The sequence below is a fragment of the Trichoplusia ni genome, chromosome 3 (genome assembly GCF_003590095.1).
Source record: "Trichoplusia ni isolate ovarian cell line Hi5 chromosome 3, tn1, whole genome shotgun sequence".
In the NCBI taxonomy this organism is placed as follows: Eukaryota; Metazoa; Arthropoda; class Insecta; order Lepidoptera; family Noctuidae; genus Trichoplusia; species Trichoplusia ni.
This window is the reverse complement of record NC_039480.1, coordinates 13,368,570-13,396,421: the sequence shown is the minus strand read 5'-3', so window position 1 is coordinate 13,396,421 and position 27,852 is coordinate 13,368,570. Positions and strand designations below refer to the sequence as shown.

Below are 27,852 nucleotides of genomic sequence, written 5' to 3'. Positions count from 1 at the left end.
ACAGTTGACAATATTCGCCATGCGCGGGCGCCGACCACGCGGCTTCTAACGCAGCCTTTAATCTTGCGCACAATTGATAAATACAATATATATGATAAAGATCGCTAATTCGTGTCATTGTACGATCGTTTGCGCTACAGTTCGCGTGTGTTTGTGATTTTTATGAACAATTAAATAATATGTAATTTGTGTTTTTGATAGTGAATAAGTGTGATTTTTTTTGGAATTGTTTGAGATTATCGAGTAAGTGTATTTTTATAACTGTAAAAATGTTTTTTTTTTAAATAATTAAAGAATTTTTTGCATTTTTATTTGCAAAAATAATTTTGTGTCAATATTCATTTATTTTTATAACGTTTCTCATTTATTTGCATTCATAAGCAGTCGGAAAAAACCAAGAGTTTCCGATGTTCAGTTTTTACAATATTACTTACATTGCAAACATACATTAAAATCAAATTCATCACTTATTATCAATTGTTTCTTGTTTAACTGACGTTGATGTAATTGGCATTCATTTATTTTACATTATGGAATAAAATATCATTTTTATTCAATTTGAATAAATTATAAGCACATTCATTTGTTTTAATAAAACATCTGGTAGTAAAGATCAATTAATTTATTTTTATATTATTTTAACTGCCTTTAATTTATCAGCTGGTTGAATTGTATCTTGAAATGTAACAAAAAATACAATAGAGTCTTAGTTACAGTAATCGTAGTAATTATTGTAACGTCTTACATTGATAAGTAACGTAACCTCGACTCTTGACACCAGAGGTCTAGGTTACTCTGATTCACAATCAAATTGTGTGATTTTTTGTTAAATTTACGTAAATATGTTCGTAATAGCTAAAATTCACTTTGATAATATGTACAGTAAAGGATGAAAAATACATGTTTTCATTTTGTTCGTTTTCGTAAAAATAAAACAAGGCATTTAGATAATTTTGAAACTCTAATTGGTAGTTTTGATTAAAAAAGATTAAGCTTAACTAAAAATTTAAGTTTTTTAATGTTATTTCTTTTAGGATTTCTTTTAATTTGATATAGAGCAGAGCTCTATATAAAATGGACGACGGTGAAGCTCAAGTACAAGCTCATAAGCTGCTTGGACAGAAGACGCGAGCTCCCAGACCGCCGGACAACGGACTTACAAGAGCTTTGAGATCATGTAAGTATTATGATAAAGTTATTTTATTTATTATAAGAATTTTTAACATGCCAGGCAAAGACTTGGCTATGAAGAAAGATTTTGTCACGTAAGGAAGAGACAACACGATTTCTTCCTACCACAGTTTTCGATTGATGATTTTGCTTGACAACTATTTGTACTTCTTACTTACTCAAAAAAATTAACACTCTATTCCTATTTTTATGTGGGTCCTTTGAATGTGATTCCAGAAATGGAAGAGTTATCTCATTCCACTTACTACCTGCTACTCATACCAAAAGAAACCCAGTCATCGTAATCTGACCTTACAGAATACATATGTAGTTTAGTAGGTAGGTATTTGTGTATAAATATACTTTTACTAGAACCTATCTCTACAGTGACGTTAATAGATACTTTTAACTTATCGTCCCTGATTCCACTCAACCTTTTAAAACAATACATAGATAACACGCATGTGTGCGTAACTCAATCAATAGGTGTCTAATGCATCGCGTAAATATAATCAGGGGGATCTACCGCCTCTTTTTATAGTACAATATTGCAGTTGTGGGAGCAGAACTGCACTACATGGCGTAGAGCGGCATCTCTTTCTCACAATAATAATAATGTTTTATGGTATTGTGGTAGGCCCCCTGGAAGCCCCATAGCCGGTCATCAGATTATAAGTAGATCAAAATAATGCAATTAACAATATAGGTTTGAAACATCAACTATTGTAGCTATTTTCCTTATTTCATTACGTCATAGGGGTCAAGATAAGCTGGCACCTCTTTTGTGAAGTTATTCATGTGGTTTACGATAGCGAGACATTTTTAGTACCTATTTTGTAGTCGGTTCAAATGTATTGAGGTTTTATCTAGGGATAAGGAAAATGCTAGCAATCTACATAATTGCATACGTTTCAAAGTGAAGTTTGCTTGTGCAATGTTTTAAAAGCGTTTGAGCTTATAAAGCAAATTTATTATTATTTTATATAACTAATACAACACGTATTAAAAATAGCTTTCTGATCAATTAAGGAATGTAGAGGAGCATCAAAGGTTAAGGTACCAACTGAGATTTTTTCCCGACCAATTAAATTAATTAATTTTAAATCCAGGTAATTTTTGTCTAATATCCAAATTTTTAAATATTTTTTAGCACGGCTGGCAAGTCAATTACATTTTAACAAGATTGGACAGGTCTTTTTCACAGATACTGTACCTGCGTATTCACAATTTAGAATGCCTAGCCACACATAATTATGGAGATCGTGAACGGCTTTCAAAAACCTCTTCTATAGAAAACTTCACGGTCAACGCATTTTAGATACCATTACAAATGTTATAAATATTAAGAGAAACCTACTTTATATCAAATAGGTAATGTTGACATCAAAACTTATTGAGACAACTCATAAATATATATTATGGGATCATGAATACATATGAAATATGTGGGTTGTGACCTAATAATAAATGAATAACATCAATCGTTGGTTGTATTCTACCTACACCTATATAAAACTAGGATTTACCGATTTAGAAGGCAAATTTTAAGTTTTTTCTTGTATTCGTTGTAAAAAGAAGTTAAAAATAATTAAATCTTATTTCCTATGTATTTTGGTTCATTATAAATATATTAGTTGTAGATTCAAGCAAAACTTAGGCTGTTGCGCCTGCTAAAGACATATGTATAAATAGACTTACTACCTATAAAACACAGTTTAAGCGTATTTAACAAAAAAAATAAAGCGACTCAAAAGAAGTCCTGTTTAAAAATATATCTGTATTTGCTTACGGGGAAAATTGTACTAGATTTTCAATGTATTTTTAAAATATCAAATCTATACTTACAAAGACAATTTATAAAATTTGCATTCCATCACAGAGGTCATTAAACTATTACATGTGTTGGCCTGACCCGCTAGACAAGTTTCTCACGTGCGTTTTGCAATAATCCGGGCATTGAGTTCAGAACCTTATCTTATCGATAAACATAGCGAAAGAAATACGTATGACGGCGATTAAATCATTATGATACGGAATAGAATCAAAGAGTGTCGTTTGTAAGAGGAAATAAGTGTACATATATTTAAAAAAAGGGTTCTAGGACGAAAATTCGAAAAAGTTTAATTCTTGTATTGCGGGCTTGTCAATTCAGATGCACACATACCCAGTCTCAGAACAAGCATTCGTGGATTAAACAAATGCTTGTCTTATGCGGTGATCGAACCCAAGGCACTTTGCTCTCAGTCGGTTTGGTGTGTTGGCCTATATCACTTGGCTTTTGGTACAGTCACATTATCACCAATGCTAAAAATAAAAAGGTGTATTTCATCTGTATGTGTTACGATTGAAGACCGTAACCGTTAAATTGATTTAGACATTACCTAGTACGGAATACGAATACGAAATACAGTCGCCAAATAGTAGTCGTTGAAAAATCAGAACAAGATTTTGCAGCCATAACACCCACCTTGTGGATAGAGCCGCGTGCAAAAGCAAGTTACAATCAAAGACATTTCCTTTGTATCAACATTTTAAACAACTCTTACGATAACTATATTTACGTTAAAATGTGCAAATAATTATATTTGCCATAGCACTTGATAAATAAAGGACGGGGTCAAAGTTGAATAACCTGTGCTGTAATTGGCAAATGCGATAACCGTTCTGTACTGCTTTAACAATCACGTCGCGAAATCGTTTACTCATTATGCTGCTGCCAGCACATGTTACCTGCTTACAATTGTTTTCTATAGAGTATGAATTAGACAACGTGTGGTGTCGGTTTTATGTTTTTGTAGATTTAGATGAAATAGTGTTTTCTTCTAGAATCAATTTTAAGAGTCGGGAAGCTGTTGATTGTATTTTACATTATTTTATTCAAAAGCTATAAAAAGTAAAACTCTGATTCTAGTAATTTAGATAGTTAATTAAAAGTATATGATAAAACTTTTTTTTTCCTTTATCTTAACAAAACGAGTAGTAAGAGACGAACTGTTTGGAATTTAGGGGAGGGGGGATTGTGACGTAACATCTTCGGAAAATGTATACACAGACATGACGTCACCCGTATCTTTCATTCATTATCATTTGAACAATTTATGTTACTGGGACAAAATAAAAAATAAGAATCCATTAGTATTCAATACATTGCAATACAGGCGCTGAAAAAGAAAACTTCATGAGAAATCAATGCAGCACAACTTTTTAAATTGTAGATTTCTAATAACCTTAGAAATTCAGTTGTGTGTGTTTTACTATACATACATGAATACTTTTCTGCTATTTTAATACTTCGTCACATTCATAATAACATGCCTCCATCTTCCATTTTACTCAAGCTTCATTGTACTACGTACCTAATACTTCCCATGCCAACTTTCTCACGGAAAATTGTTACTATGTAGTTTTCTCAGGTCTAGGTCGTACAAGACCTTATAAGACTTTCCTTTTGATGTTACGAGTAATTTGAAAGTTAGCAAGTTCCTTTCGGTTCAGATGTGAACGTTGCATTCATGTTTTATGAAAATGTCTTGCGGACTTTTAATAAGAATTTATCTATAGGATGTTCCTGAGATAGCCGATAGATAGGTCCGTAAGCTTATGGTGTAGTTTTGATTTCCTCATAGGATCAGTATTTGAGTGATGCACAGGAGTCAAGATAAACCCTTCTTAGAAAATGAATAAGGCATTGCAAGTAACATTGTACACTTAGATCTAGGTCAAAGTCTAACATATCCTATATGTATGGAATTTCAATATTGTGGAACTTGATATACAGGATTAAAATCCTTAATAAATATTGTGATGTGTAAAAGAAAACACGCTCAAGTTAACTAAGACAATAAATAAAAGACATTTGTTCGCTCTACAAAATCTAACATTTATGTGATCGGAGTCACGTCGAAAGTAATAGGAAAGGCTAGATAGAGATTTATCTATCGCTAATATACTTAAGTTATTTCATTCGGGATTTCAATATCCTGATGTGCTTGAAACTTCCTCTAACGCATGTTCAGTTTACACTTCCAAGCAACTAATTGGGGTAAACTTACATTATTAATCAACATCTTGTTGAAATTTCAATTACGTATGCTTAAACATTCGGGTTACAAACTCAAGTTTAAGATTTAAGATTTTTATTTTAATGTTAGGATGCCCTTTTTGATGGAAACGCGAAACGTGTATTGAAATGTATATAAATGTATGAATATAATATATGTTTGATCATCTTTTAAGAAAAGACCACTGAATGATTTAGATAAAACTTGTTACACAGACAGTTTAAAATAGAACCAGGATTAACATTTAAGATAGCTTAATTTTTGACCATGATTTGATTTTGAGCCGTATTTTTTAATATAAAAAACTGTCTCGTCTGTATTTAAAAGTTGCGTTTTTTACTCTGTCTGTACAATATCTAGATATTGAAACTATACCAAAACATCATATTATGCAATTTATGATAACCAACGTAAATACTGTCGACATGAATTAACATTCGTTTGTGTGAGTATGATTACTTGAAATCATACATTTCTATACATACAACCTCGGCTTACATTAAACCGGATAGTTTTGCAACAGTTAATTGTCATTCAATAGCAAGCGAACATTGAACTCACATTGTAGGGTCGTACATTAGAAAGGGTTTTAGTCCAGCGGTGGGCGTTATGTTGGGCAACCGGGCCTAATGAGTTCACTGTCCTTGCTTACGTAGGTTAGCACGATTTTATAATTATGTTGCGTTTTGTTGATGGCTTATGGTTTCGAACAACAGCCGGCAGCGATGACTTATGGATTTTTTTTTGTTTTGTAACAATGATTTAAAGAAGAATAATGTGCTCATTTTAATAACAAGAAACAACATTACAATCGTGTTTGTTTTTGTTTCACATAAAGTTAAAAACCTCATTATTTCAGAGCAAAGAATCAAATTTCGTGTTGCAACTGCATTAATTAAAAGTTCGCACTAATTAAATGTTTGCACTTAAAATTACAAAGTTACACAACTAAACAGTTTGTCATACGGAGCAGACAAAAGAAAAAAAAAAGCGAAACAAAAGAAAACAGTTCCACATTCACATTTTGATTTTATTTCGAAAAATTCTCGAAACCTATTCTATTTTATTTTTCTATTGTAACAATTTTATTGAAGCGAGGAAAACTCGGATCAAATAAAAGGAGTTGTTTACTATACGACCTCTGTACACCGTTACAGGTTCTTTTTCAGGAACGCGTGCAGCCTTTATAGTACTCGTGTTGGTTATAAAAACAACAATCCGATTGGGTTACAAACAATGAAAGTTGTATTGCAAGCCCTTTGTTCTTGTAGGTATCCTATGGTACTCACATTTACAGTAACAGTTTTGGGAAATCGTGAAAAAAAATACATAGAAAAGGGAGTAACTGACCAAGTGCTAGTCGAGCTCGCGGCACTAAGGGGATTCGTACAAATTTAAAATCGGTTGGAAGACACATCTGTAAAAAAATCAACCATATATCTATCACCGTTCATAAGATACAGGTTGGTGACGGATGGACGGACAGTCGGATAGACAATACCCAGGACCCTCAATAGTATTGTTCCGTTTTTAACTTTTGGGTACTGAAACCTAAACAAAGCCACTGTATTACAGAGAGAACGAAGTTAAGTTAAAAATGTGTTAAAAAAATCACTTTTTGTGTCCAATTCACTATGAGAAAGACAGTACGACCGTAAAGGGCAACATTTGCTATGCGTTTTTACGTACAGATGTCATTTCGTGCTTTGAGATAAAAAAATACAAACTCTTTTTACAAGACCTACGTAACGATTATTAAATCTGCATGAAGAGATGTATAATCAAGTCTGAATATTTCTGAGAATCGATCTTGAGTTTTGATTATTATGAATGGCAACAGACCCGTGTAATAACCGCTTCGGGCTAAATGTCAGGCAAATAAATCGGCCTGGTTCGCAACAAGCTTTTATAGCGGGGTTACGATCGTGGTGGAAGCGAGGAGACACTACACAGTGTTATGCTAAATTTCTCATACATAATTATAGATATTAAAGTAGTCAATATAAAAAACTAAAAATTATGCAAGTAAATATTATAATTATTGAAAAAAAAACAAAAACCCGAGTATGAAACTTAAACTTTAAAATATCAAACTTAGAACTTAAAAATTTGAACCTATTTTCTCGAAAGCGAATAATGTCATCATGATTTTTGTTCGTTATTTTTTTAATGATGACCTGGTATTTATACTTATTAAAGGAATTTTTACCAAAAAAAGGCTAGCTCGAAAACATCCTTTAATACTCAACATGACTGAAACCCTTAGGAATCTAGATTCAATACAAGGATAAAACAAAACGGGTCAACACTGCCGTCGTCCACTACTCCAGTGTCATATTGCTTACTAAGCCGAACGTTTAGTAAGCACCGGATTAACCCATTTCCCTCAATCACGTCCAATCACGCACGGAAAATGAGAACTGTACGCTGTACGCACTTCCCATGCGGAGAAAAACGTATAAACAGGAAATAAAGGGATACTTGAATAGTGACGTAATTGTAGTACTGGTATACTTATCAATCTTAGTAAGTTCGCAAAGTAAGTTTTATGGAAGGTTTTTTTTTGAATGTCTGTCTAAGCTTGGATATCATGTACCAGTGAGTCTTCCTAATATTCTGATTAAACGGATGGCCAAGTGTAATAGATCATCACGTTAAACTTTTCGGGTGTTACGTGCCGCGGCCGATAGCCACGTAGGACAAGCTTTTGTCTGATTTGCGAATAGTTTCTTGAGTCTGAGTGTCTTTTTCCAGGTGTCTTGAATGTTTTTGAATGCTCTGTCCATACGAAAATAGTTACTGAGGGAGTGTTTTTTCATGATCAAAATTTTACTTATTTTAAAATTATGAACATGGCAATATGGTTTCATATTCTCAAAGTTAATAATTTCGATTTTTATAGGTAATATTTGTATTATAAGTTTTTCAGTCTTGTATAAGTGGGTTAACGAGTAGCCTAACTGTGCTAAAATATTAATATCCTAGGATGTAGCCATTACATCAACTTTATAATGAAACTACCAAGTGAAGTTTCTTCTGAAAACTTTCCCTGCTCTAACGTGCCGTGAAGTCGCATAAAAAGTAATAATATCTCGCAAGTTCTTAAATTCTGAGATAATTTTAATGAACTATGTATTCACATGACTGATTTTGGGGTTCCGTAACTGAAGCGTAAAAGCACAATCGAAGCTACGCTGCTTTTACGTTCGTCTATTCGACAGTCCGTCCGCTGCCAGGCTATGTCTCATGAACTGTGATAGAAATGTACACAGATTCAAATTGACACTGATGTTGTGTTTCTAACTCTGTTATAACAATAGATAAATAAAATAAGATCGATGGAAAGCAATGGTAGTTTTAGCCAAAATTTGACACCCTGTCGTTTTTTTTATCTTGTGTCCCTTTTTGCAAGGAGGATCTTAGACCGGTTTTTTCTATGTTCAAAAAAAGTTTGAAGTTCAAGTTCCACGCAAAGCTTGTTTATATATACCTAAATATATCCATAATATATAAAAAATGGTTTATTATCATTAACTTATTAGGAAACTTTACTTAACTTAACAGTAGAAAATTAACTTAACAGTGCAATTAAATTTTGACACGACCAAATCAGCAATTAAGTTTATCTATTTAATATATAACATCTACATACTATATAGTATCAAAATAATTATACTATTTATCTAAGCGGACGTTTTTAAAACAAATGCATTCTCCGTTTTTCCGGTTATTATCATTGCATATAACATGAAATAGAATGGTACTATCCAGTACAAAACTTCTCATAAAAAGTTTTAAACAAAAGTTCGATTTTTTTATGAAATGCTGCTGCTTTTACCGTCTTGGTCGTTCATAAACTTAAAATTAATAACTAAGTATTATAATTCTTAAGTCATAAAAAAAGCAATTAATATGCAGTCTTTTCAAAATCTGTAAGAGTAGATAGCAGTTTAAAGGAGCTACAACATTTTTATTTTTCTTTCACAAATGCGTAACTTCATCAATTTCCCCCTTAAATGACTAAAGTTTAAGAACGTTAAAACAAAATCTGTTTTTTTTTCAAACATTATTTTTTTTCTTTACCCCAGGTTGCGTGATCCCCCAACGGTACATTCTCGGTGTGATGGGCCTGCTTGGCGTGTGCAACGCGTACACGATGCGTGTCTGCCTGAACCTCGCCATCACACAGATGGTCAATACCACCAAAGCTGAAGGATCTCACTATGAAGACCCAAACGCATGTCCCAGTGATGAAGTTACCAACAGCAGCGCGCCAGTTTTTCATAGTCCTGTAAGTATGAATGAAATTCCCCTTAAATACAATTGTCACCACAGATGGACAATTGAACCCTTAGTAAAATAGTGCCGTTTTTACCCTTTCGGTATGGAATCTTAATTAAGTATTTTGCGATCCATTTCGTATACTTGTAGTAGGTGGCATATAGTGTATGGTTTATTTATTATTACCACAACAAGTTAAAGTGTTCAATAAATATTTTACTATAAACTTTTTAATTGATTATGCATTCTGATTCAAGACATCCTTCTAAAAAGAAGCAACATAGTTACATTTTAATGAGAGTACAGCACAGCCCATTCTTTTTCATAATATAGTAAGTCATTTATTCGGAGATTAGTTTCTCATGGCATGATGACATTGAACTTGGCCCATTACTACAAAACAAAAACATAATTGTCACATCAGACAGTTGAACTCAAATAATTATGGACAATATTACCAACATTATTACTAATGGTATTCCCATGTGGACGATCTGACGCTAATTAAACAGTCTATCTTTGTTTTCCTACTTAACCCAAATAAACAATAATACCCAAACAAACACATTCTCAAGGTCACAGTTTACTGAAAAGCATGGAAAGCAAACAAGGTATATCGAAACAAATATTTGTATTTTCGTAAACATATAAATATTTATTTTTGTGACACACAAATATTTACTTCATATTAATCTGATTAGATTAGTGCCTTGTTATTGGCAGTGAATCACGGAAAACGCATCGCAAATTCGTCAAGTCTCAAGTACCCATTACTGCAAAGTAAAATGAGGTGATTGGTGGTCAACTACTGAAACAATTGATGTCAAATCAGTTGAATGCACCGCAGATACAAAGATATAAACACACACATCGAATTGTCTCACTGCTGCAATAACGATTGAAAAGATCACCACGCTTGCTCATTTGGTTTGAGGTCAAAATGTTCAAAGTATTTTAAATCCTTACAACCTTTACCTCACGGTGCGGCAGCAGTGTCTTAAAATGTTTAAGGAATGTTTTATATAACTTTAAAAAAATTACTTCAGTCAGGTAGTCAGTCACCTACGCTAGTTTGGAAAATACGAATCCGTTAAAAAATCAAACTAATAGAAGAAGCAAACTGATATTAAAACGAATTTACGATTAAAGCTATGCCTCCTGACCTCTTTATTATCCTCATAATAGACAAAATAAATTCAGCATTCCCAAATTATACGAAATGTGGCATTAAGTATTCAATAAATGTATTATAGTAAATTCAAAATTGTAATGACGATCCTTTGTATAAAGGTAATAAACTTGCATGTGGTTGATTTAGCGCCATTTTAATACGAAGTTCTTAAGCTTCATACCCGTTTCTTGGTTGTTTATACTCATGTGTTTAACTTGTTAGACGTTCTTAAAAGTTTTGCGTGCTTTTGACAGGAAGGCAAACGTTTACAAGAACATATTTTGCTGTTACTAAAATTGAAATGTTTGCCGAAAATTATAAAGTTAATTTTTAGTCTTCAAATTTACTTATATAGGTTCCTTATACATATTAACCTTTTACATATTTCTTCTGTCAGTTGATTTTTTTCAATAATATTTTTATTCATAAACATTCCGAAATATTTTTCTTATTAAGAAAATGAAAGCTATTGCAGACGTCCAACGACTTTATCTCACAAAAGTATAAAATGTTAAGTAATTACGACATTTCTACGCAAATGGATGTTAGTTCTCCTTTCTTGGTAACAAAGGGGACAATTTCTAAGCTCAACGCTTGAAAAGGAGCTCTTTCCTTAATTATTGTAAAATTATAATCCATTCTTAACGAAACAGGGAGTCTTTCATCGTTTGACAAGCTCGCCCTTTTCTTGCCTCACAGCGCTCTGTATTTTAATGCTTCTTAAAAGGGACGATGCAATAAAAAAAATTAAAGATAAGAGTAACAATTTTTTAGTCCAATCATGCAATTCTTTTAAATTCATGCCTCAGTTATTCCTTCAAAAAAATATGAGATACAAATAGACAGTCTAACATAACCTATTTTAAGAAAAAGTTTCAATCAAATAATTGTGAGACCTTAAAAATCGTCAGTTCTCATTCATACCACTTTAATTTTTGAATATAGATGAAGACTGCATGATAACAAGATTGTTTACAATTTACGATCATGACAAAACCCTTCCTTTATCTCCGCCATAGATCAACAGCCATGACCCAATATTTCCCGAATAATTAGGTCCCATGGGAAGTTTTGAAGGGTCAATGAAAATGTCAGTCTTCGTTGGGTTGTTTTAGCCAGAAGTTTGCACAATTGTTACACAGGATGTTTATTGTTGAGCACCACTTAACAATTGTCATAAGTGTTTAATATGTTCGCCATTTAACCTACGAATTGATCTTGGAGTAATTAAAAATTATTTTAATGGTTCGGGTTGTTAAGTCATCGCAATTTAGACCACTAGGATTATAAAAACGAGTGCTTCATGTAAATGTAATGTAATACATTATGAAATTAAATGAAATGAAATCATTTATTCTGTAAGTAGGATATATCATCACTTTTACATGTCTTTTTATTTTTTTGAGAACGCTGGAGTCGACATTTCCTATCTGACTACCCTGAAAAGAAATGTCGAAACAAACTCAAGGGGTCACAGTCTCTTTTAAAGTCCAGACAATTTCAATGCGAATAGATATGTATAAACCAATGCACGGTATTTTTTGGACTGGCTTTTTGAAGAAAGTACCAGATCGATCTGAGCAAGGGAAAAAAAAAATAATCTCACTCAAATCGCCAGTTTGAGAAACTATTAAACTAAATTCAGTAATATGACTGACCATATTCGGGTGTGCAGGCAAAAATTTCTAAAGAATGAACCGTCGACCTAATTAGTATGTCCAGTAGTAGAAGAATATGAGCTAATGATGTTGATGATGATGAAGACACGTCACCCTTGTTTATCCTTTCCACAAGAAACTGAAATTAGACCCCACTATAGTTCAGGGTCCCTACCTGTACGTCTTAAAGAAATTCATGGCGTGGAAGAGAGATGCCGCTCTACTAGTTAATATGTAACTTTAAGACGTGGCAGAAAGTTCATAAGTATACGGGTTAAAAAAAGTATTTCCTTTGTTTGATTGGTTATTGAGTTGTAAAATATGAACAAAGCTTTTATTGTGGCTGTTGGCTAATTAGCTAGACGTTTTATAGCCACGTCTGAGGCGGTCGTAATTATGTTGTCTGATGTGTTTGGCCTAGACATATATAATGTTATTTTTTTATGTTACTCGGAAATATTACTCATGACTTCTCAGCCTATAATTAATACTTTAAACATCGTAAATTATCAAAATTGAGAACTGCTTTATTTTTTTAGGAATTGGATAAGTGTAAGATACGAATATGTTCCACGAAAGATTTTTTGGAACACGTTAGCAATGATGATACTAAGATTTCTGGATTTATCACATCACCCTTTACAATTTTAAAAGCATCCTCAAATTTATTCCTTTGTATTCCCTGTAATACATTGTGTAAAACATCATATGGACATGACTTCGATATGTCATCCAGACTTAAGATAAGTTATTATATAAATAATTTGAATGCAGATGTTCAAATGTCACATGCACCGTCAAAATTCATGTATCACTTGTGATTTACAATTCCAATACAAACGTTGTATGATCTCATGTTCATCCTTATTACAATGTCCTTTGATAACTATTATGAGCTCTTAAAACAGAACAGAACAATGTACAAGTGAGATAGCACTCTACATTGCCTATAGCGGTGTCCCACTTCCACACCAACAAGAGTCTATATGTTGGAGAACATAGTAATCGCGTAGTACCGTGTAAGGAGACTTTATATCGTGAATTTACATTCTTAAAGCATTTAACTTTTGGCACGGAACTCCGATACTCATTATTCCTGCATGTTTTGCAAAGTGAATCTCGAATCTTATGTGAAGTTGCTATAAAGCTTGTTATGTTTAGCTCTTAAATGTATGGTGATTGGATTTACAAAATCAAACATATTTAGGTAAGCGCAATGGGGTCACCGCTTTAAGTAATATTCTAAAGAATTATCTAGTAGTTGTGGAAGAGGGACGGTGTACTATTCGACATAGAGCGGGGTCTCTCCTTTTACAACTGCTGTATCTTTTAGAGGTTGAGGTAGGCGCCAAGAGCATAAAAAGTAATCCGGTTAAGTGCGAGCTGGACGCGCAACACTGAAGGTTTCCTTAAAATGTGCTAAAACAACAAATCGGTTAGGTGACAACGAGAGTTATATTAAAAGATGACATCCAAAAAATAAATGGCCATAATAATGGACTATTTTTACTGTCATTTAAGTATTAGTTGTTAAAGAAGTAATATAAAATAATACATCATTTGTAGCTAATTAAATGTCTAGACGGATAGGCAGCTGTAACTTAGTACTCGTAATATTATTAAATTTCTACACTTTGGGTAAAGGACCCTAAAAACCTTTTCCTCTACACCTCTTTTCATTCACTATATCTAAAAAGGCGATTGTAATAAAATACGTGTCTAATACGTTTATCTAATTACCGGGCACTTGAAGCGAATTCGTCACACCTTTGTTGTACTCGTTACTCGATTGTAAAACGTCTATTCCTTACAGCGAAGCACAGCAATACGGCCATTTTAGAATATAATCAAACCAGTTCAAATACATATTTACCAGCAATCAAAATATTGACATATCAGTTTGTCAATAATATATGTTTGCTATGCCTAATACATTTTGGAATTGCTATGTGATTACTGCCTACTTAAAACAGCAGTTGAATTTATAGACGCGAGACGGCGATCTATGCTGCACAGACACAACTATTCCAGTCTTACATGAAATACTTGTGGTAGCTCTTCTGATTCATCATCCTAGCCCTTTCCTTTCCATGATTATGATGCGATTCATTCACGTGTCAGTGTTTTAAAAAAGAGTGGCTGATTATCTGATCTCCTCAAACCAGTTACCAGGGCAGAACGATACCAATTAGTGAGACTAGCTGTCAGACTTTCTAGCTTCTGACTGATGGTCACCCATCCATGGACCGACCGTATCAGTAACGTGGGATCGATCAACTTGTGCAGTAGATGTTTAGCCACGAGGCGTTTCCAATAGTCCCATCATGATATTTCACTAAGTGTCTTCCGACGCAAATTTAATCTATTGTGTCTATGTTTAATGCACGTTTAGTACGTAATCATTTCCGCTGTTTTAGCATAATTTAAGGTCGCTAAGCTGTGTCGGTATCGTTTAAGGTACTCAAGGTGATTATCAATTGTGGGACAATGATTATGCAAATTGTATTGATTTATTGTAATGTATCTAGGCCCACGTACATTGTATCGCTTGCTATAAATATCTCGTAATAACATGCGTAATAGGTTGTGGTAAATAATAGTTAATGAAACTGGTTTCTAGCTTCTGTAGGGCTGTCACACTGTCGATGATGAGACTGAAATGAATTTCATGGTTAATGAATTTAGCTGTCGTCACGAAAACTACATTAAGTAAGTGTGTAATTTTGATAATTTAATATCAGATCAAATAAAACTATCAAACATTGCGATTTTTCGAATGAGCCGTAGCGTTTTTTTTATAGCATTTTATTATCTTCCCAACTCCCTTTAAATTGAAGAGCGCCTACACGCGCTATACTAAAAACCTCTCAGCAAACCAGTCCGAACCCACACGTACACGTGTTTTTCGAATACATTAAAATAGGTTTAACATAAAAACATAAAATGTAAAACAGGGTCATAAAACGTCTACAGCCTTCGTCATCGCAACAAGTTGAACTTTGCTCTTGATTTAATTTAATATTATTTATTTGCAAATGTTATGAATACTTGGTTATTAAATAAACAGGTATATAGGGAGTTTATTAATGTTTACTTAATTATGTAATTGGAACGGAAGAGCGATCACTCAACCGCACTATTTATTTAAGCTACATCCTTTCCATAAACGCTGTATTATTATTATCAAAAAATAAAAATATTCTAGCTATCGTATTGTTTTCCTATTTAATTTTTTCTAAAGTCAAAGTCAATCTGTTTTCAATCGCTCCAGATTCATAAGACTATCTTTATAAAGCATCTACATCCGTTACGTTTTTGTAAAAATTTGTCCTTCCCAGTTTCTTCAGATTCAAAATATTATAAAAGCACTTTTAAAACTTTCAACGCGTATAACTTCTTTTTACTTTTTTTCCAGTACGCAACCTTCGATTGGGACCAGAAAACACAAGGGCTAATTCTCAGCGGTTTCTACTACGGTTATGCGGCAACACAAGTGCCTGGGGGCTACTTAGCAGAAAAGTTTGGAGGAAAATGGACCCTTGGCGTGGGTCTGCTCAGCACAGCCGTCTTCACTTTCCTTACACCAGTCGTTATTAGAGCGGGTGGGGCTACGTGGCTTTTCATACTGCGAATCTTACAAGGAATGGGAGAGGTGAGTATTTATTGTAATTCTTGGAGCGCAAATCTTTTAGTATTTAAGTTACTGTCTGGGTATAACACTGTGAACCTAGGTAATTCAATTTTCAATTTAGAAAATAAAATAAATTAGTATTTAAGTCTTCGATTTAAATACGAATCCAATATTTCAATCGGTTCTTTAAAAAAGAAGAGCCACGAAATAAAAATTGTTAAAAAAATCTGATTTTGCGCTCAGCAAAAGCAACAGTCATGGCTAAAATTAAAAAGGTAAAATGACATTAACTGATTGTTATAATGTAAATATATCACAGTTTTTTTCCTCTCCCGTTGAATTATTAGGTCAGGGTCAGTTGTTATCAACTTTATTTTGGTTCACAACAATTTATCACAGGAATATTTATCGGAATAAATAGTCACTTCGAAAAAATATAATGATTTACCGGCAAATTGCTTTGATGCAAAATTCTTGCAGAAAAATCTAGTTACATTCATGTCCTTACTACTAGAACGCTACATAGCTGTCTAAATTTAATTCCATTTACTTTGATACATCAATCTTTTTTCTAAAACTATAGACAGTACTTTGAATAGATTAATTTCATTTTTAGTCATTACCCATGCTTATAAAATATATAGTCTGTATAAAAACAAAAACCTAAGGCATCTATAAATAATCTGTCTGTAGGGTTAAAAAGTTGTAAAGTCTGAAAATGAAGCTCAATTTCGACCAATACTAAGAAGAGATTCCACTCATAAAAACTGGAACTAAAGCTAGAAAAGAAAAATTTCACAAAACAAAAATTAAATGTAATAAACACATTTACCAGTGAATGGCACTTTACGTACCATCCACTTACTACACAAAGTAAGGACGTAAACACACACATTCGCAAATGTCGTAACAACACTTGACTCGAGTGTCGACTGTCAAGTGGGTCCATATAGCGTTATCTGTGGTTGTATATACCACATTGTAAATCAGCGGTTGGAAGTTCACAATATTGGAGCTTATTATTAATATGAAACCTCTTTTCGAATATGATAAATTTGCATTACGTAGTATCTAGCTAATTGCCGATGCGGATAAAATACCGTAGGCAAATAGAGCGAGAAAATTTTTAGAGCATAGGTGTAATAAAATAAATAATTTAATCAGCTTTAGAGCCAGGTAAATACTTCTACAAAGGCTCTTGCGGTAAACGAATAAAGAATTTCATTAACACTGAATGCAATAACCCACTGTAGGCTGTGTGTTTAGCTCTAGTAGACTTTTCCCGCCACGATTAAACATTTTTGCTTGTCTTCCCTTCTTTGACTTTCATGGCATAAATTGCATTTTAAAAGCATTTATAAACGAAGCTGGTCCAGAGGCTATTCATAAAGAGATTCCGCTTGATGCATGCAATAAAATAGGTCGGGAGAAATTCTGGGGACTTCGAAATATTTTTGGACTTATTCATTAAATTCATTACAGTTTTACCGCTTTCTAGTGATAAATCATTACTTACTAACTTTTAAAGTTTATGAAACAAAAGAATCTACTTCGATCTCCTTATACAATTATTTTGCAGTTTCAGAGGGTCTTATTTGACCCCTAGAGTGATCAAATCCATAAGGTAAAAGTAAATTCTCAGATATTTGAAGCATCTATTTAATTCCAGGGTCCCACGATGCCAGCTCTGATGATTATGTTGGCGCGATGGGTGCCTCCGCATGAGCGTGGGTTCCAGGGAGCGCTAGTCTTCGGCGGAGCACAAATCGGGAATATATTCGGATCCTTCATGTCTGGTATACTGCTGTCTGAAGGAAGAGACTGGTCGTATGTGTTCTACTTCTTTGGAGGATTTGGAATTCTCTGGTTCTTGTTGTGGGTGAGTTGTTTGAACATTTGCATATGCTGGCATATACTAAGTTATGATAAACGTAAGTTTTAGCCTTTTAGCAGGGTCTTTGTACCGTCTGCTAAAGGAGCGTTAAGCACTCCAAATAAAGTATGGGTAAACTTTCTGAAAAAAATATTGACAATTAAACAGGAGCACAAATTTTGTACGTAATTTTAAACTGGAAAGGAAATATTTGCTGATAAATAAGTATCAAACGATAGCGAAACGGTCTGCATCAAAGCCCAGATTAAATGAAAGCAAAATTTGCATTTGTCGCTGAAAATAGAAAAGCAAAGGATATCCATAGCATATTTAACGGATAAACTGTCTGCTTAGAACTTTGTAGAAGTTCTCACTAAACATTGTATTTTATTTAATAGCTGCCACTAGATATCCAGTTTATTTATACCCCGGAAACAATTTAACTTACGTTGGCTTGCTAAACGGTGCAATTAGAAACTTACAACTAGATTCCTATGTAAAATTTATGACTTGAAGTTTATTTGGTAGGTACTCAGTATACCTAGCAGCCGTAGTAGATGTACGCAAAGTCAGTAACGAGCTATGAAACATACAGAAGTCCATGTACACTTGTGGAGCGATGATGGTGATCTTGGTCAGTCCACTATTGATAGCAAAAAAAAAACTATATCGTGTACAGCGAGTTGAGTTCATAATTGAGTAACATGTTATATGTTTTACTAGCTGTTGCCCGCGACTTCGTCCCCGTGGGTAGTAGATATAAGTTATGATTTATACCTGCCCTGTTTTTTTTTACATTTTCCATTGTATCTCCGCTCCTATTAGTCGCAGCGTGATGGTATATAGCCTAAAGCCTTCCTCGATGATTGGTCTATTCAACACAAAAATATTTTTCAATTTGGACCAGTAGTTCCTGAGATTAGCGCGTTCAAACAAACAAACAAACACTTCAGCTTTATATATTAGTATATATTATTTAAGTTAATTTTTTGCATATAAATGTTATTGCATTTTAACCTTTAAACTTAGTTCTTTATTAGTGTAAGTGGTTTTACGTACTACACAAATAAAACATAAATGAAAAGTAAAGTCAAATACCCAGTTATGATACTCTAAATACCTATTTAATTATATTAAAAAGGCAATAACCTCAAATAAAATGAACTTCTTAATACTTTAAAAGCTGTGAATAAAATTACAAAGCACGTAATGATTGCCGATCACGGCAAATTGCTGTGTTCTTTTATATTGGAGTAAATTGAAAGACTGGTTCAGAGATGTTTTAGAGGCACTTATACCTCTAATGGGCGAAATAGTCTAGAGTGATTTACATCAATGTATTATAAGGATTGGAATTTTATAAGATTAATTGATAGCAGTTCAAAGTGTGTGAATCACTATATTTTGCTATTTAACATGTCATGACGAAAGCTTTTACGTGCTTATTCTGAGTTTGTTTTTTAAGATAAAAGATAAATGATTTTAGTAAATCTGATGAATTGGGAACTCGCTCAAAAAATAAAGTAAAAATTTACGTCACACAAAATGAATTATTTCCGCATATTTTGCAGCTATTATTAGCCTCTAGGAGACTTCAATAGATACTAATAAAATGTACTTTTCTTACAGAGTGCACTTTGCTACAGCACACCAAACAGCCACCCATACATATCTAAGAAGGAATTGACGTATCTAAACAACAATGTGACGACAGCAGAAACCACAAACGCCAAGGATCCCGTGCCCTGGAAGGCTTTGCTACGATCAGCGCCAGTTTGGGCTCTAGTGTGGGCAGCAGTAAGTCTCTTTTTGCTTTACCCAAATTATGCATACATTCATGCAAGACCATTGAGTAGCCAAACATATCTTTCATTAGCCAAACATAGGTATATTTAGTTCCTTAAGTAATGGTAGAAGACATTCTTGTCGGGCAACTCATAAGAGTTGGCGAACAATATTCTGGCCTTGTATCTGGAGTTGGGCAGCCTTGGTTTGGATCCTTAGGTTCGACATACATGGACTGATTTAGTATTAAAGTACATAGGTATATGGTATACGGTATACATGTGTCCCTCGAGTTGTCACGCGTCACGAGTGAATTGCGCCCGCTCTCTTTTAGTTTTGTCGACATCGTTTGTTTGTTGTGTTGTTAATAGTAAGTTGCCTAAGCAGGCCGTGCATAGTCGGATGTATTTCAATAGCAGCACATGTACAATTGTTTGGGTGTAATTTTTTTACCCATTTCTAGTCATGCAGCACTTGACACATTAGTGAGGATTCTCCAATCATTAAAATAAAGGCCAAACGTATTTTCCTTCTGGTAGTTTTGCAAAATAAATTACAATACTTTTAAAAACCTATCAAATATTGGTAACAATATTACAGGCGACTGCATGGTAAATGAATGTATGAAAAATACAAAAATATGTGCATACGTACATGGAGCGATAAGTAACCGCAAATTGTTCGTCAATACTTTGTTGTACCTAAATAGAACGTGTTAAAGTATGACAAGTACCTAAGTATATAAAAATAAAACAAAAAAGATTATCCTGTCCTTCTAAGACTGAAGTTTAACGCGGTTTATCATATTGCAAAGCATGTGACGTGATTTACGAATTTAAATAAATAAGTAATTTCATTGCTTATGATAAAGTATTAACTAGATATAATTGCAGCGTTAAATAAAGATTGAAAACCGAAGTGTACTTGAAGGTAAAACTAAGAGCAGTGTTGTTTTTAAAAATGACTCCGGCAGACTCAGAACAACTATCTGTAGATCACAAAAGTGCTTGTCAGGTGTGAGGATTGAAATCGCGGCAATTCGCGCTCAGTTGATACGGCGTGGTGGCGTTTACCGCTTGGCTATCCGTGCAAAGCAATGAGAGGGAGCTGAATATTCTCAATAAACTTGAACATTTTTCCCTGCCTATGTTATTTTTAATGTTTTAATTTCATACATCTTTAAATATCTATAATCTTTTTTCTATTTGACTTTTCTTAGTACAGATCAAGTTTTAAAAAACTTTTCACGCAACAAAGTATTTTGCTTCTACAAGTTTAATTTTACTTGATAATAATGTAATACAAATACTCATACGATTACGTAATGAGATATTGTTTAATCGTTTCGTCACGAAAACCTTGACTGAGTAGTAAAACAGAAACATACTAGTAAATAATGAAAAAAAATAACAAAAGGTTTACTTTGATCAAACTTTTTAAAGGTTCTCTAATTTTTGGAACCAAGATGTGATATTTTCTGATAAATATTAATACAATGTCTGAAACGTCAGCCAAAGAACAAAACCGAACACTATGATTAAGGCTCTAACTGATTGTCCATCTGTCATCAGGCGTAAATCGTGGTAATTTTCACATATTTGTGTATTTTTGTTTGGTACCACTAATAATGTTGGATGACCAATTTTTTTGCAAGTTCATTGTCCTTTAGCTTATTTGTACGGAACCCGTGTCTTGGTTTTTATAATAGATACCTTATTGCACATTAAAAACTACAGTAAAATAATAATCTTCATATTTTGTGAACCTTCTGTACTTCTCTACTTAACGCAGTTATTGCCCGAGGCTAATAGAGTCCATATTTGTGTGTTTACAAATAATGTTAATTGATCTCAGTACTGGTTGAATGTTGGATTAGAACTCTGATAATATGTTGTATGTGTTTTGTTCAAAGTCATAGTCATATTTTGTTTTATTGATTTTTATGTGTTGGACAAAAGACGTATAAGGCAAAAACTATGGGTTTGAAACGAGTTATTTAAAAAAAGAAAACATTAACAAGGAGAAAAAGTAATGGTCTTTAGAATCAAATTACTTGATGCTGCTAGACGTTTTAGAAGTCCAAATCAGTTTCATTGTTATATTTTAGAAGTATGGACTCTTCATGAGAAGAGTCTCTTCATTCCAGTTTCAATGTAACATTTGTTTTTGAAACATGCCTTTAATTAGTATAATAAAAGAGAGAAAGGTTTAAAACCCGCCGATTTCGTTTTTTAACTCTTTTTACATACTCGTAAGTGGCTACAATCACAGTTTCATTAATGTGACCCATGAATCACCCACAATACTTTAAAAATATCTAGAGCACATGACCATACCGATACCTCATAAAAGCAATAATGACATAATACTGACACACAAAACATACGAACAAAAGCAGTATATGTAATGTTCTCCGGTTCGTAACCACAAGGCTATACGTATTAGCTGACCTTTAATACCTCGACTCAGTCGTGGTTTTGCTAACTATACCACAGATGTGAAGGATTCAATGGAAAGAGTTAGCTACAACGCATATATGAGTTACGAAGTTGATCAATTAGTTTTAAATGCAAAAGGCATTAAATGGTTCGTAAAAGTAATTTTGAAGGTGAGGTTTTTGGGTTCTCATATCCGAGAAGTTCAAAAGGGAACCTTTTACTATCCCACCAGATGTCATGAACTGTGATAGTTAAGCAGTCGAAATAGATGATGGCGATCGGGGATAAGCAACGGTTGTTTCCGGGATAGAATTACCCTCCTTTCAAGGTGGTCTTGGTCTCTTTATTTTTGTCATTCTGATGAATCTTAAAAAATTGGCTGACCGAAGTCTGGTCCAAGGAATTATCACACCTTTTAAATTTATCGTCTGAAAGTTTTGAAACATTTGTCGTTTTTGAAAAGTGTCGACTAAAAAGTTTTCATAAGTTTTGCGAAGTATACGTTCAAAATTTTAATGCAATACGTAACTGTTTGTTTCTCTGTGTGATCTTATTAAGTGGACCAAAGTATTTAAATCTTTAACAATGTTGTATAACGTTTGAACATCCCAGAAACAACTTGAGAATTCTCGATCAAAAACATTTTTCAGCATTCAAAGCTACGGGTATCTGTTAAATTATTTTCTTTCCCCGACAGTTATTGGATCTAAAATGTCGTGAGGCTAATATTGAGAATCGTTCGATACGAATTTCTAAACAGCAGTAAATGTAAATAGCTTCGACTGTTTGGCAATGTGAATGGATCCAATATAAGTGACTTGGTATGCAAAATAAATACAAAAAGGAGTTTGTATGTAGCCTTAGAGGGATAAATGAAATGTTATTTTGAAGATACGGAAGCGTTCTGCAATGGGAGGGATTAATGATCCAATAGCTGAAAGGAAGTTGGCTAAGCTCTTAAGCAAAAAAAACATAAGCTACTTTGAGTTGAAAGAGTCTCGTATATTTTTACTGATAATCACGTACACTACAATATATCTGAGTATAGAAATAATAGGCGAAGTACTAGCTTTTATTATGTGTACAGAAACTATACCAGTTTACTTAGTCTTGTTCTCTACTTTATAAAACTATATTTCCAAAATGACGTCAAGCTACTATGTTCCTAATTAACTCTGCTAACTGCTACGCAGGAATTGCATAGGCATGCGAAATTCATAAAATCATAAACGCTGATAAACTTTAGTTAAAGCATGCAAGTGCAATAAATCCAGTTTTCATTATTAGGGCAATTTCGTCGTCCAATTGAGAAAATGTAAATTGCTTCAGGCCATCTGTATTGAGCGTTGTATACCACCGCATATTCTGAAATTACCTATCAACGCCAGCTAAACACGTGTACCACCTAATCACTTACCGGTCTGAATAAGCAAACATAATCGACGTAGGAACTCGCCAGCATTTCCAAAATGTTCAAACTAGCAACAACTTGCAAATCGGCTGAAATGGGTAACCGATTCTCTCGTAACTTCAAATCGATTTCCCCTTCAATCGATTCCACAACAATTTATCTCGATCATTCGCATACATTTGAGTATTTTGAATTAGGTTTATACAATTTGAATAAACCACGCATCGAGAAACACGTTACGCGTTGTCTGACAGTTGAGGAACATTTAAGAAAATCGAATGAATTTGTAATGAGGGCGCTAATCTGATAGAATATTCAGATGATGTGTTACGTTCTTAAGTGTTTTGCGCTGTCAATTTATTGTTTGGATGCTATCGAGTGTGTAGATGTACAGAATGTAGATAGGTCAGAATTTAACGTTTAGAAACGTTTATATCAGAATCCTTTATTGTTTTGAATGGGTGGGTACTAGTATTTCTGGTTAAAATGATTTATTCCCAGATACCAAAATTATATCAATGGGAATAACAACATCCAATTCTGAAGTTACTACATACTTTTTCGTGAAATGTTTTACCTCCAGTCTTGAACCAAAAAAAAAGTATGATAGAGGCTTTTTATCTTTTTTTGTTAATCATTAATAAGAAATAACACCTAACCTCTTTCCTTCTAGGTCGGCCACGACTGGGGCTACTACACAATGGTGACGGATCTTCCGAAATACTCGCACGATGTCTTGAAGTTTAATATAGCGACAACTGGTACGCTAACTGCCTTACCCTACATAGCGATGTGGGTGAGCTCGTTCCTCTTCGGTCTCGTTTGCGATGTCTGCATTAAGAAAGGATGGCATACCATCAAGACTGGAAGGATTATTCATACGACCATCGGTAAGGATTTTTTTAAGTTTAAGTTATTGCAAATACCACAATGAGACAAATAAAAAGGGAGCGCAGGGGTCTTAGTTGTGAATGAAGGATTGCAACGCATTTCCATACACCGACATAAAACGCGGATGACGTAGCATGGCGGTTCAGGTTTAGCACAGTACCCATTTTCTCCCCTGAGGGAGTGGGTGTACAAGAGTAATCACGGCTTTGGCAAAAAAAATTGGCATTAGTTGTGCAATGGAACAGCTGAAAAAAAATGCAAGCTTCTGATGAGGCCTTTAAACAGAATTGCAGTAAAACGGAGACTTCGCTACGTCAAGTGTAGAGTTGTCTAAGTTCAGTCATGGAAAATTGAAAAAAATATATGTATTGAAGTAGAAGCTGGATACCCCGAGAGCACTTTAAACGCGGTGAAGGTTTGCCGGCTTTTGGTGTATTTTAGTTTCATGAGAGCTCTACATTCAATAAGTGTCACTTGATATCTGAACATGTATAAATTACTATTGAATGTAACATTCAATCACTTTATAATTGTATCTTTTTCAGCTGCCACTGGTCCCGCTATATGTATCATATTAGCTTCGTACGCCGGCTGCGACAGAACCGCTGCGATGGCTTACTTCGTGCTTTCCATGGCTCTCATGGGAGGATTTTACAGTGGAATGAAGGTAAAGTCACTTCACGTACACTCACAAACGATACAGATTTTTTTTTGATCATAGAATAACAGCAATACAAAACTGAAACATAACACCTAATGTAATCTTAGAAGAAACCGGGTATAAAAAAAGATAAAAAATCTTATTTTCTTAGTCTCACAAAAAGCCTTGTATTATTTTATTCTCGAGGGTATCTTATCAAAAGCTATGATACTTAGGCCCCTGAAAATGTTTTACGTAGACCCGTATAAGTGCAATCCTCGGGATCTTTTGGATAGTCCATTCTAAATGTAGCTATAATTTTTCGTTATTCTTCCATCATTATTTATGGAAAGATATTTTGAGAGTACCGAGTAATCTGATAAAGAGTTTTTGGTAGATCTTGGTTTTAACCGAAAACATAATTCATACCTTCTTAACTTCGATCTCTTGTAATTTTTTAGATAAGTAATGCTTTTCTAGAAGGCTTTTTAGAAATATTTGGATAGGAAAAATAACAATACTTTATTTAATCCATACGTGGATTAAATCTTCATCGCTCGTTTATCCATTTAAACTTCAAAATAAACTTAATCCCGTTTTATGAGAATGTGCCTTTGCAGGTAAATGCCCTGGACTTGGCTCCTAACTACGCGGGAACACTGACATCTCTGGTCAACACAACCTCCACATTCGCAGGAATTATCACACCCTACCTCATAGGGTTATTGACACCAGATGTAAGTAGCCAATTAAGTTAAAATTTTAATGTTAAAATGTATCAAAGAGGAGACAAACTGATCCCAAGGATATGACGTAGGTATGCCGCATGTCTTAGTCTGCCTTTATCCTTAGGGTCATTCTCTTAAAAGCAGGTACGTGCAACAGCCGTAAGAGCAGATATTGAGCAGGGCGTCATGAGTCGCTAGAAACCTAGTTCAGCGCCGCTGCTCAAATGACTGTAAACTCTTTTCTTTCGTACATAAGATTCAAATTGTGAATTGACCCTGAATATGGTAAAGTTAGAATTCCTGAAGGACAGTAATAGGTCAATAGCAAAACAAGAACAAGATCGGGTGCGAATCTAGATTTGAACTAAAAATTTAGTTATGTACAATCAATGCGCTATCTAACCTCGAAGCTGAAATAGCTTCTTTGCGAAAACTAACACTAGTTTTATTCATGCGTTTTACTGAACAAATAAGAAAAATAAAAGATTAATTTTCCGTCAAATCATTTGACAATATTTGATTCGATGTTGTGTGAACGAAAATGTTCTAAAAATAAATAAACAGAGAGTAGATAGGAGTATCTGATACAAGATAATTCGTATGTTATCATTAGGATTCATTGAACTCAAATCTAATGCTCCGATCTGTCTAGACATTGATAGACATCAGATATAATGGGATACCAAATAAATATAGAAAAAACCGGTTTCATTCTTTGATTAGTAAACATCGAGAAAAAAGGACCAAATACTTAAATATTTTTGAATAAATTTCGAAGTTTCGTGTAAATGCTAGTATTTTGCTTTATACATTGAAATATCTATTGAATTGATTTTGTTTTAATAATATAAAATTCATCGACAAAAATTCTAGACTTTTTCAATAAATAAAAATAAGCCACAAATAATTTGACCTGCACTTCAAGATTTTTTTCGCATTAAAAATGTTGCTTAAAGGATTATTTCAGCACATAAATCATTACTTGGTGCTAAGAAAACAAAGACCAACAAATTTTGGTCACATTCATATTTTACCGAAACCTGTCACCGAAACCAATTAATCTTGAGCTATTTTCCGAATCGAATTGTTGTGTTGGAATGAAATTGCTATTTTATTGCTCTTGTTGCTTATTAGTACTGTATCTTGAGATTTTATAAATCATGTTATCAGTGTTTCTATTAGGATAGCATAATTATCATTAGCTAATTAATAGATTGAAGATTTGTTACAAGAAAAAAGGTTAATGACCGTTGACATCAGTTAACCGTCTTAGAGATATCTCAAAATTGTATCGTGAAAATTGGACGTTTATTTTGCACAATATCTGAATTGTCACCTGCTCTTATTTAGCCACGTTTGTTTATCGTTCCGGCCAAAAAAAAAATTTAGCAATCTCCCCGCTTCTGTGAGTGACAATACGTGAAAACTTTCTAACAAATTCCCTCACTATTCCAGTCAACATTAGCCCAATGGCGCGTCGCGTTCTGGGTGTGCTTCGCCGTGTTGGTTGGCACCAACGTGATCTACTGCATCTGGGCCGACGGCAAGCAACAATGGTGGGACGATGTGCGGCAGTTCGGATACCCCGAAGGTTGGACGCATGGCTCCTTGACAAGAGACACGGTGGAGCAACCAGAAGCAGTCAGATTGTCCGACCACAAATCATCATCGTCATGATCAAAAACAAAAGACAGAGGATCCAAAGTTTGATACCAGACTCGCGAAACACCGGTTGTGCTATATTCCAGTTATGCAAAATAGCAGAAACTTTTGAAAGTAACTAAATAGTCGAACACATGTTTCGTCGGCAAAACGTTGCGAAACATCCCTTTGTCATAAGAGAAAAAATCGCGTTTTTGGCAGTACGTAATAAAACTCAGAAATATTTGTTTTGTAACATAAGTATTTGTATGTATACCGGGACTTGTGAATTTGGTATTTCGCTTCGGAGCCAAGACAAATAATGCAACCAGTGCAACTAGTCAGAATGAAGAACATTTTAGTACAAGTGCCTTATATTATTAAGTTCTCAAGGACATAATAGTAGTTAATAGTATACTCATACATGATCTATAATCAATTATTTCTTATGATTAAATCTCCTTTTATAACAT

The 27,852-nt window shown here is 33.9% G+C and overlaps 1 protein-coding gene across 2 annotated transcripts; it reads left to right on the top strand.

The window, feature by feature from the left end:
• LOC113492003 (putative inorganic phosphate cotransporter) lies at nt 1-27,851 on the top strand. Of its 2 annotated transcripts, none has more exons than XM_026869262.1 (10): nt 1-243; nt 1,057-1,177; nt 9,320-9,522; nt 15,757-15,993; nt 17,642-17,851; nt 19,475-19,642; nt 24,153-24,369; nt 24,916-25,037; nt 25,631-25,747; nt 27,194-27,851. In XM_026869262.1, exons 2-10 carry the CDS (start codon nt 1,075-1,077, stop codon nt 27,413-27,415), a joined length of 1,599 nt encoding a protein of 532 aa, XP_026725063.1. In that variant the 5' UTR covers nt 1-243; nt 1,057-1,074; the 3' UTR covers nt 27,416-27,851. The 2 variants fall into 2 exon arrangements, with proteins under 2 accessions (XP_026725063.1, XP_026725062.1); XM_026869261.1 differs by having other exon boundaries at nt 1,035-1,177.
• The last annotated feature ends 1 nt before the right edge of the window (nt 27,852 follows it).